Consider the following 12,285-nt stretch of genomic DNA (forward strand, 5'->3'; position numbering starts at 1 on the left):
CAGCGTTATGGTAAGGTTTGGGCAAATTACAGTCAATACAAGTATTTTATTGGGTGCTCAGTGTTGGTAATGTACTAAATGGATCTGGAGAAGAGTCAAGTGGGTAAGGACTAAATGACACGATAACTAAATATATTTGGACCACAGGCTGATCTGATAGCAAATTTGTAACTAAGCAGAACTTGTATTTTTTACAATAACCAGACGGTTGATAAACACAGGTAGGTAGGTACTTATAAATACACAAACATTAAATGGTTTAAATTTGCACCCGATTTCGTGCTCATCACACAAATATTTGCCCTGGGTCGGATTCGAACTTACTACACGCGGCGAGGTTACCATGCAACCACTACACCAACAGACAGTGAATGTAGTACCAAACAAAAAATACACCAGACTATAAAGAATTCACCACAATACGAAACAAATTCTTCAACCTAGTCTCAAACAATTTAGTCTAGATTTACAGACGTAATATAATTCACCCGGGCCGATATCCGGTAAGTTACATAAATGAATAACTCATACCGTCCACTATGTGTAGTGTGAGTTTTTGTAGACTGTTGCGCAGGCGCAGGCTACCGTTCCCACGCACGCCCCTAAAACTAGATCTGTGGATATTGTGTTGTACTTTAGTTTAGCTAAAACGAAGTAATAGTTACTACTATTGCGCTATAAAAGATTTTTAGTGATTCGGTTAATTGTTTGATGACCAGACTTAATACAATAGATTTTAGTACAGCCAAAAAAATTGTTTAAAAATCTCAACTACTATCTATTATTTTGCTCGAAATGACAATACATGCACTAGGCAGGTAAGTATTATTCACATCGACAAACCTACAGACACAAAAAGAATACGACGACAGACGTATTCAACAAACAACGATATCTTCCGGAAATAAATAACTATCATAGGACAAGTCATCCACGGTCATTTGATTCCAAATTAGGTACGATTCAGACCAACCGGCTAGCGTCGCGCCGCCTCGGAACGGAGCCGTACGCGTGCCGCGGCAGCCGAACGTGAGCCGCGGCAGCCGAACGCGTCCGTCGGAGCTGTACCGCTACTGCGGTATGCGTACGGCTGCCGCGGTAGCCGCACGCGTGCCGCGGCAGCCGACAGCGTCCGCTGGAATCCAATCATATGTCTGGACTAAAGAAATTAGTTTTTCTTCCGTACCCATTTTTGATTTTAATATGTTAACTGTCGCTTGAAGAACACAACTTCAATGATTCGCTAGTTGCTGCACCGTAATCTCCGTTCGTATTTCACGACGCACAGCTGACCGGCTCCGAACGGACCCGACGGCAGCCGATTGGATGCCGACGGCGCCGTTCGGAGCCGGTCGGGGCCGGTCGGCCGTCGCGACAGCCGAACGCATTCTGCGACAGGTCGCGGCAGGTCGCGACGCGTCGCGGGATGCCGACGGAGATAGCTATGCGTAAGTTGCTTGCAAATATGAACTGTATTTACTGTTGATACATTTCAATGTTCTTTACCGCATTGTAAAATGCCGCCCGGCCCGGCCCGACGCGAGCCGGTTGGTCTGAATCGTACCTTAAGCAGCACTTGTACCAAATAACTGATAAACATACTAATATACTTCTAAATACTTACATACTTACTTATATAGATACATTAACAACCAGGCTCAGAACAAATACTTCGTGCTCATCACACAAAGATTTGTCCCGGTCGAACCCACCACACCCAGCGCTACGGTTACTACCACGAGGTGACGAAGTTATCCACTGTACCAAACGTGCAGTTGAGAAAAATAAAAATAATTGACTACAAACTTACTAAAATTAAATCAAATTTCACTTTACATGTCAAAACTATATCAAAAACAGAAGCTAACAAAATTAGTGTCAAATTATCTGTCAAAACAATGGCCACGCGTGACCCACATTAACAATATGGCCGCTACACTTTTTACTTTTGGCGCCAATAAAATTATTTTATTATAACTCTCATTTGCAACGAAAGAGTACTTTCTCCGTAACAATGAGTTTATTTGTAAGTGCATCTCTTTTTTTAAGCGTATATGAAATTAACAAGTTAATGCGTGCAGTTCCGCCTCTATCGAATTTTGCTTTACAAAGGTAACTTATATTTTTCTGAAACAATTCCAATGTTAGTTAAAGTAAATTTATTGTAAAAATGAGTACAGTTTTAGCTGATTTTGCATAAGATATTTTACAGGCACTACTTATTTTTACAGCTTAAAACCAATACAAGAGACCTTATATTATTAAGACCTTTCCTGGTAGTATCATCCAAAACAAATAGGTTAGTGAATCAATCTATTGATTAATGATAAATAAAATCTTCTAAAAAAACTCTGCGTAGTATTAACTTTAATAAAAAGGTACAAAAACTCTATACATAATACAAAATGGTGAATCAAGCAAATATTTGTTCATGGTGATCCACTAACGAGCGAGAAATTGAACTAATATCGCCGATAGCGGCGCGTCGACAACTTTAAACTTTGCCAAACTTCTTTTGTCCACCGATGCTGACCTAAAACTTACGTTAACAAAAGAATGTTAAACGTCAATTTCATAAGTAATTTATCAATGAAAAATATAAAATCACTGCTGTACATATATATACTTCTAACTAATATAATAATTTCTGCTTTTGTTTCTTAACCAAAAACAATACACGTATTTTTTAAGCCGACTAAACATACATACAAAATAATCACCACTAAGTATAATTTTATAGCAAATAAAGTACTTCAATCGATCGAAAAAATTCAGGTCACATACGCATTACGATCTCGAAAACGCTATATTAGTATTCTTAAACGCAAAACTGAAAGTTAAGAAAGTGACATCAAGTGAAATTACGATAAAGTGTTTGGTTTATTGATATTAGTTGTGTCCTTATGTGTTGTTCGATAATAAAAAGCTGGAGAAATAATGGTAACAATTATGGCTTTTGATAGCAAATAAATTAAGAGAGAAAAGGCTTAAAGTGTTCCTGTGTTGAGAGATTTTTTACAACAAATAACTGAGACAAAGTATAATCAGGCACCAGGCAATTGATTCGAGATTAAACAAATATTTGATCTGTGCGGAAATCAAACGTATGAACAGCTTTCTTTCGATACAGTTGATGATCATCTTAACCACTGTGATAATAGGCATAGTTAATGCAGTAAATAATATCACGGGTAATATGTTTTTACTATAACTTAAGGACAACTCTACATCAAAACAGAATATTTTAAACATGTCTAAAAGTGTGATACAATACAAACATCGCTATAGCACATGAACGTTTTCGTATAATTATTCCATGGATTTTGGTTTAGAAAAACCTTAGCAGTGACATATAGTTGATACATTTCAAAGCTAGCTGCACTCATATTCGGTTCGGCAATATTATCAAACAACAAAACCGTCTCGACTCACTTGTTCGGCTTGTGCTGATCGGGTTCATCTACACATATTCGGTTTTTCCACCCCGCTAGGCCGATTAATGCCGTACCGAATGCAAGCAAGCCTAACAATGCAAAACCACACTATCTCTTACTAACTACTTTCTTAATTAAAATACTTATTAATTCACTCAGTTCCGCCCCTATAACTCCGTTCTTTCCCCAATTAGACTAAACGTTAAAACAATAAAGATAACGATTATACAATACGCTTTGTTCACGACCTACTGACATACAGACATACTGATAAATGGTTTGTTTAAGGGGCAGTTTCGAAGCCGACTGCAGACTGAAACAGCAGGTGACGTGTTACTGCAATTTTATTGGTATATTAAGGTTATTATAAGAAAAATGTATGTTTTGAAGAAATACCTATTCTTATTCATCATTGATAAAATGAATTTAAGGGTTTTGCATAATACCCTGTCTTAAAAATTACGTTCAAAGCACGGTCAGTCCTTACATGAGAGTTTTTATCGATCTTATTGAGTCATTTACCATCTCACGAGTTTTTTATTAGTGGAGTCGAGTCGAGTGGATAAGGCGCTTGTCTCCAATTTCATCTGATGGTTTTAGTGGTGGGTAACCTATGAGATATCACTTGGTGGTGATTACTTCTAAAGGAACAGGGTCAAACATGGTCGACGAAAAAATAATGTCATTTTATTAACCTTCATATACCATTCTGCGGGCTTATCACGTATGTCGGTTGACAATTAGTGTAAGTCAATTGATGATCACTATTCAGTGCATGGTTACTTTGACGTAACGTTAAGAGGAAAGCAATGTACAGCATAGTGGCTTTCAAATAGATGTCAACTGAGATACGTGATAGCCAAAGGTCTTTACACATACTCATCCGTAGTGAGTCAGCGAGATAGCGACACTACATTAAAACCAGTAGAGTCAATTTCTACTGTTTGGCAAACAGTAGAAACAGTGTTTGTAGATAACACACCTTAACAATCCTTATTCTGAGATGGACTTAACACAAAGGATCAACGGTGAACAGATACGCTTGAAGTATTCACTGAGAATTACTTTAGAAAGGGCTATTATTTACCCAAAAATCAACACCGGATGCGTGAACTGTGTGAGAGTTTAAAGATGTCAGATTGGCGAAGAGTTCCCGCCTTTCTTTCCAACAACATACGTAGTAAATCTGACACTAATTTTATTCAAAGAATTTCAGAAATTCATACGCATATAAAAATAGGAAACTTAAGAAAACGCTTATTATCCAATGGATTAAGGACTAGCCGTTTGACTTATACTGGGTAGCAGTATTAGAAAAATCCAACATCAATTTGCCAATTGTCGTCCAACAGGAAACAAAATCTCGTCATTGGAGTAACACAACTCAACTGTAAACAGGAACTAACTCGGTAATCGAACCCGAGCCCGATCATCAGTAGTCACAAACACTACAGCTCTTCATAAAGGCAGTATTACAGTTAGCCAAATAACTTCGCAACAAAGCATTAACAGTATCCTCAAAGCCCTAACGGCGTGTCCATTCCTATTTCCCAAGAGATAGATGGGAGGTAATAAAGCACCCTTTCTCTTTTAGTTTCCGCGGAACACAATGCGATCGAGACGTATGTACGTATGCAGAGAAAGCACGCAACAATAGCATGCGGGTTGACATATCGAAACGAATCTGTAACGAACAGGAGAGCGGTGGAGTCGAGTCGTGCTGAGAAATTTTCGTTTGATTTCTGATCTGATGAATTGCGGAAATATGATAATCACACTTTAATGTATGACAAACAGGCTATAAACCAAGAACATAATTTTTCAGGCTGATCTGGGTAAGTTCAGCCCAGTTATCAAAACACAAAAAAAAGCCAAAAATCATTTAATCTTGAATTTAACTTTTGTTTTCTTGGCCACAACATGAAAAATTTACTCTTAATACCCTTCTGAATTTTGTAGCCCCTACTGAAATGATGTTGAAGTTCCTGATTGAAGTTGAATTCACCAAAAGCGTTTACTAAAAAAAGTGTATAAGGCAATTTAAATGAATTAAAAAATATATTTCCATACAAAAAGCTATTGAATTTCCCAAAATCTTTCACGTAACAAAGTCTATACTATCGCAATATTCACAAATCTATCCACAATTAAATAGTTGTAACAGCCGCTCCACGCCATTTATAACCAGTTCCGTGTATTCGCATCTGCAGCGGAGCAGCAACCGAAGCGGAACTATTGCCTCACCGCGCAACATTTTCACTATTCCATACTGTTTAATTATATCTAGCTATTCCGATAATTTATCTAGAGAGGAGAGAGAGGAGAGGAGAGGAGCTCGTGGCTTAGTTTACAACAGCCGAACGGATCGATCTCTGAGGTTAAGCTACGCTTGCCGAGGTTGTTCCGTGGATGGGTGACCATCTTATACATATCGAGTTCCTCCGTGTTTCGGAAGGCACGTTAAATTGTGGGTCCCGGCTGTCATTTTCGAAGATCTTTGACAGTCGTTAACAGTAGTCAGAAGCTTGAAAGTCTGACAACCAGTCTTGCCGAAGGGTATCGTGTTAATACCCAAGTAACTGGGTTGTGGAGGTCAGATAGGCAGTCGCTCCATGTAAAACACTGGTATCCAGCTGCATCCGGTAAGACTGGAAGCCGACTCCAACATAGTTTGGAACAAAGGCTAAGCGAATATATATATTCCGATAATTTATCTAACTGGAGGTAATGCCCGGGAGAATATTTGTATACTTAGAAATATAATGAAAACGCATAACTGCACGTGTTTGCGGAAACTACTTAACTGGAGTTCATTTAAGACTAATATTTGCATCCTTAGATCTTTATTTAAGACTAGCTGACCCGCGCAACTTCGCTTGCGTCACATAAGAGAGAATGGGTCAACTTTTTCCCCGTTTTTGTAACATTTTTACTGGTACTCTGCTCCTACTGGTCGTAGCGTGATGATATATAGCCTATAATCTTCCTCGATAAATGGGCTATCTAACACTGAAAGAATTTTTCAAATCGGATCAGTAGTTTCTGAGATTAGCGCGTTCAAACAAACAAACAAACTCTTCAGCATTATAATATTAGTATAGATTGAAAAAAATAATTTTGTTATTTTTTCTAATTTAAATTAGATTACGAACAACATTAGTCCGGAGTTTGTTAACGTGCCCGGTATATGGCTACAGGCTCGGCCGCTATTACATGGGACTAACATCGTTAACGGCGAAACGTTGGTGTATTTTTATACATTTCTGTTTTAGCCTTCGAGTATGACAGGCGTGATATTATGTATATAAATTTATTTATTTAATCTTGTTAATTATTGATAATTTTGTTTCGGTTAGAAGTCTAACTAATTACTTTACGCTACAGTTTTAAATATAGAAGAGGAGTATTTACCGTAAATGTAAGAATATAAAATTCTGGGCAGTTTTATTTTTAATTGAAATTAAAAGGTATTAAATTTGGACGAGCCTGACCATGAATTACGAAAATAACTTTTTAGAAAATCCAAGTGGTTTGCGTTTTCTATCGTACAATTTATAAAGGTCGTTGATCCGTAAACGAATTTCTTAAAATGTTGCAACAATTAGCTAAGGATTAAGAGAAATCATAGACTTACTCTAGGAAGTAGATGTTAGAGGCGATCTTTAGCGCGAGACCTTTAGCAAATAAAGTTACTATCGATAACTTTTACACGGAAAATTTACACTAACAATGTGATTACAGGATGTTTTTAGTGTCCCTCTACCTGTCCCTCTGCCGGCCAAGGGTCTTCTCCGAAACAAGGGAGGATTTAGGTTTTGAGTCCACCACGCTGGCCAAGTGCGGATTGGAGAATTATAAGAATAATGATTCATAATTTTACATACATAAATGCATTCTTAAAATCACGTCTTTTCCCATCATTACTAACTTCCTCGCTTCAATTACATCCATACGTCTTGTCATAATATTTTTAACCTTAGATAATTTTGCTCTAGATTAGAAGCTTTTTGAATGTCTAGAATCTATTCCGTAAACGAATTACTTGTAAAGAAATTTAAAAAAAAATGTGTGAAGTTACAAGCTATTTAGAATGTCTTCTACTTATAAAGGTAAGTTATAAGCTTAGTCTCTTAAGTTCGAAATAGCAATTACAGAAATATAGCAATTACATAAATATATATATTAATTAATCAACCATAATTTAATCTATACTTATAATAAATCTGTAGAGAGGTCAATTCTGTACATTGAATATATTTAAAAAAAAACCAATGGGGGATGTTTAGTAACGGATACTGATACCGAATCCGCAATTTATAATTTTCTTTTCTGTCTGTCTGTCTGTCTGTCTGTCTGTCTGTCCTCCGTCTGTATGTGTCGCTATCACTTAAAAACTACCGAATAAAATGCACTGAAATTTGGTATATGCATAGAATAAGTAGTGGAGCAATTTCTAGGATACTTTTTATAGCATAAAATTTCAAAGATTTTTAGAAAATTGAAAAAAATACGTAGAATTCGTTTGAACCTGCGTTTCCCTATAGAGACCATAGATGGCGTGCAATCCATTTCACAACATTCGCATAAAGTAACGCGGCGCCTGCCGCATCGATACCTGTTTTTCGCACCAACCAATAGATGGCGTTATAGTCCGCAACGAAGCATGTTTTTTCTAATTAATTTATTTGATGGCTTTATTAATAAAAAAATACCTTTGAAACATGCTATACATTTATAAGATTTTCAAACATAAATGTTGTATGATATATTACACAAAAATGTTGGTTTACGTGGGTCCGGTGCGATCGGGATATCCTAGATGGCAAACCGAGTAATTTCGTTTGTTGTCGTTGTTCGCCGCAAGTAACGGATGGCGTTGTTGTTCGAAATACATAACCAAATTAATTGGTTGCATTAAGGAAATAAATTGGATAGCTATGAAACAGAGTATGTGGTAAGTTTAAAAAAATAAACAACGGATGATATATAAAAAATAATTACGGGTTACGCGGTTTCGGACGTATCATCGCAAGTATACCTACATTATTACGCGTGTGAAGAGCTCCGGCGCAGATAGGTTTGTCTGTACCTATAATAATATTCTGAATCAGACGGGTAAGCAATGGTCAGTCTATAATAAGGTATTATATTTTACACTGTAAACTGGTACGGATACAGACGAGAGCGGAAAAGAAGGTAACCACAGGAAATCAGGCCTGCCTGAGCCTGTGTCACATTGTGTGCCCTTCAGGTCTCTTTCGTAAATAACCATTAGATGACAAAAGAGTTGTTAGCATTTTTATGTGTAGGTGTATCGAGTGCTTAGCAATTCGCGTGCTCAAACGAATAAGCAACAGTACGAAATTCGCGCGAGCGGAGCTGCACGGGTCAGCTAGTTATAAATAATAGATAGATAGGCTTTAAGATTAATTAATTTCAATTAAACTATAAATCTGGATTAGTGAGAGTCACTGACTATGATTTATTCAATTCCTATATTATATTACCTAGTTGTTTATCTACTAATTTCTAAGTAATTATAGTTTAAGCTTTTAAATATAAAAACATAACCAATATAATATACCAAAACAGTCACATAATACTCACCGAATTATGGCGCCAAAATGAAAACATCAACCGACCTCATATTGTCTATGGTAATAAATCATAGAGCACAGGACGCATGAGCCCGATCCCACGCGAATGCAGAACAGACAGACAGACAGTTTTTACTGTTTAGTCCTACATTAACGTTTTAATTGAAATGAAAGTAAAATCCGCGCTAAAACAAACAGCTGACACAGTTTGGGAAAATAGTTTTTACTATTCCGAATTGCAATATACTAGTGAGGGGAAATGTATCGATGAATTTAATGAAATAAAAAATATTCTTCGTTTTATAGACAGCCTTGGTCTAGTTAAGTGTAAATAGGATTAGGATTGAACTTTCAAGTCGTTAATAAAACTCATAGCTTATGTCAATTTATTGATGGCAATATAATTATTTGGTCCAATAATTTATCGTTAAGGAAGAAAATAATAAAAATTTTTACTTTCCGTACAATTTTATGAATGTGACTGTCCACAGTAATTCTTAGTCACTCAGTCATATAAAGTACACAAAAAAAGGTATTCAACTCTAATAAAGAAATTATGTACCACTTAGTTGACATAAGCCTAAAGTGCAGTTTGCATTTCAAAAATAATCCAATAAAACAAGTTTTAAACAGTAATGAACGTGCTAAACTGCATACATAAAATAAATACCATCAACATAAACAGTTTAATCACCCAATAATTATACCCAACAAACCATCACACAAAAACATCAATCAACAAGCATAACCGGCAACAAAAAACCGAAACGCAACGATAAAGACATAAATAAACAAAACAACGGTATCGATAACGTCACAACTCTATCTAACACTTTGTTCTGTATCTGTTGCACTGGCCACTAATCCGCGCAGTCGCATGCCGCGAAACCGCGCGAACTGCCGCCCGCAACAACGCGGCAACTACCGAAAAAAAAAACACGAATTAAAAAAAAAACTAGGCTGTAAGCATGTAAATTCCTTTGCCTTGTTTTATAAATGACAACTGTCAAATATGCGCGCTCAATAATGGCGGCATTTACGAATATATTTTTTTGTACTTTTGTTTTGTGAATGTTATTGTTTTTGTAGTAATTAGTGTTTTAGTTAATTAATGTAAATATGGTGATGTACTGGAGGAAAGTGATTTTGGCGGCGGCCTTGTCGTCTGTTTTGGATGTCAGCAGCGAACCTTTTGGGAACGATGTAAGTTTAAATATTTTATTCAGATTTTAACGGTTTTCGCGTATTTATTTATATTTTTATGGTTTCAATTAATTTCACTTAACAGTGTTTAACTAACACCATTATAATTTTTTTTGGAAAGCATTTTATACAAAAGAACCATTTGATTTAAGTATTGCTGGTATTGGCTAGTAACAATCGTCGGCAAGGAAGATTCTAACTATGTATCCTCAGGCTATCTTGTTTGGTGGGTTTACACATTACGATGTTTAAGACGATTGCTTGAATAAAACAGGAGATAGAAACAAGATGTTAGGAAAAGACGTTTACTAAGGGCTCACTGAACTTTTTATAATTTTATAATAGCCCGCCTGTTTTTCCCCAGAAGTAAAAACAATGTGCAGCGTAATTTTTAACAAAGGTCGCATATTTTTGAATCAAAGCGCGAAAGATTTTCCAAATCGCCAAAAACCAAATCTCTCACAAAAAAACTATTATAACGTATTTGAGGGTTGAACTCGGGACTTCAAAACTACATTTTCATTTGATTTCGCTTCTAAGTGTTCTATTAACTACTACAACAGCAATAAATTTAATATGGACGGGTCTTACCAAATATTACTTAGTTTATACATTTACTTAGTAACTTACTGCCTAATTAGTATTGCACTGAAAATTCCATAGTAACCAAATCTAGATCAAAGACATTGTAATCAATTAGGTAATTAATGTACTAGATTCACTTAAATATTGAAATATTCTGTACAAACAATTGTTTCGTTAAATGACCTGATTTCGGCCTAGGCACTAGGTACTTATATGAATACAATTGTAGCCCACAAAATAGTACAAGTGAATAGATCAAGGTGAAGAATCGTGTATTGAGTTTCTTTTGACCTATTTAATTAAACCTTTTACCGATGGGTAAAAATGAACCCTGATTTCGGTAGGGAAACTCCTGCAATAGTAGTAATAACAAATTAAATAAGACGTCTACTTTACGTAAAAAAAAATAAGCAGCACCTATTGACACAATACTTATCCTTAAATTATTGCAAGTAAATTACATTAATTGCTGAAACAGGAATTGGTCTTACGTCTAAACTTTAATGAAATAATCATAATATCACCTTGTCTTTACTAAAAAACAAGCACGAGAAATACTATTGAAACCAAGGACTAAGTTTCACAACAACTATAAAAATTACTTCTACTACCCAAATCCTTTTGAAGATTCCCATACCATAACCGGTAGCCTTTGGCACCAAAAAAACAAATTTTGAATAAAAACTTCACAGTAAAAAGTCGTTCAGTATATAAAATAATAGCTACCGGAATAGACCATAAACTACCTAATTACATTCGGGTTTATCTTATTTGATCTAGTTTTTGCAAACTCGTTTGTTTACCGGTTTACGTAACCCCAGCTGACCTCTAACTTGCAATGAATATAGGATGGAAAATCTTTGAAGGATTTTATTAAACTTTATAACGACTTACCGTAAAACAAGCTCAAAGTATTCTGAAGTTGCTTGGACTTTAATGTTTTAAGTTACTGATTAAGAAACACACATTTTTGCGTTCTTCCCATAGGAGTCGACAGAGCACAGAGAATGCCATTTGGGACCATCCTTACAAATTTCCTTTGCTTCATTCACATTATGATCTAATATGAGTTACTAAGAATACACAAAAAAAGAGAGTTTGTTAGAGTTTCAAAATCGATAAAATTCATAGTTTTTGTGTCCCATACATTCTGCCACCGGAAACCACACAACTAGCCAACGTAAAGCCTCCTGCTTGAAGCCTTTGAGGTGAACAGGAGTTTAAGTACGTATTGTAATATGCTAATATAAACTGATACATAAATTAAAAGGAAAAATATTAACATGTCTCAAAAAACTCTTATTTCAGGCGAGACCAAATGTCAAACATAAAACACGAAGACGATACATTATTATCGTGATATTATCAAAACTCCTTTAACACGCTACTGATTTTCGTGACCACACGTTATGAATATGCTAAATAATATCATTGGCAGTATTTATAACTTTCTGTAGCATCTTATA

At 35.8% G+C, this 12,285-nt stretch overlaps 1 protein-coding gene across 1 annotated transcript in view; it reads left to right on the plus strand.

Annotated features, from left to right (window-relative positions):
- Nucleotides 1-9,880: 9,880 nt before the first annotated feature.
- The window catches only part of LOC142979841 (A disintegrin and metalloproteinase with thrombospondin motifs 16-like), a 57,144-nt gene continuing 54,739 nt past the window's right edge, over nucleotides 9,881-12,285 (plus strand). Inside the window, exon 1 of the mRNA XM_076125031.1 lies at nucleotides 9,881-10,234. Coding sequence (XP_075981146.1) covers nucleotides 10,151-10,234 — 84 coding nt within the window. The 5' untranslated portion in view covers nucleotides 9,881-10,150. The remainder of the gene's footprint in view (nucleotides 10,235-12,285) is intronic.

Source organism: Anticarsia gemmatalis, chromosome 17 (genome assembly GCF_050436995.1).
Source record: "Anticarsia gemmatalis isolate Benzon Research Colony breed Stoneville strain chromosome 17, ilAntGemm2 primary, whole genome shotgun sequence".
NCBI classification, from domain to species: domain Eukaryota; kingdom Metazoa; phylum Arthropoda; class Insecta; order Lepidoptera; family Erebidae; genus Anticarsia; species Anticarsia gemmatalis.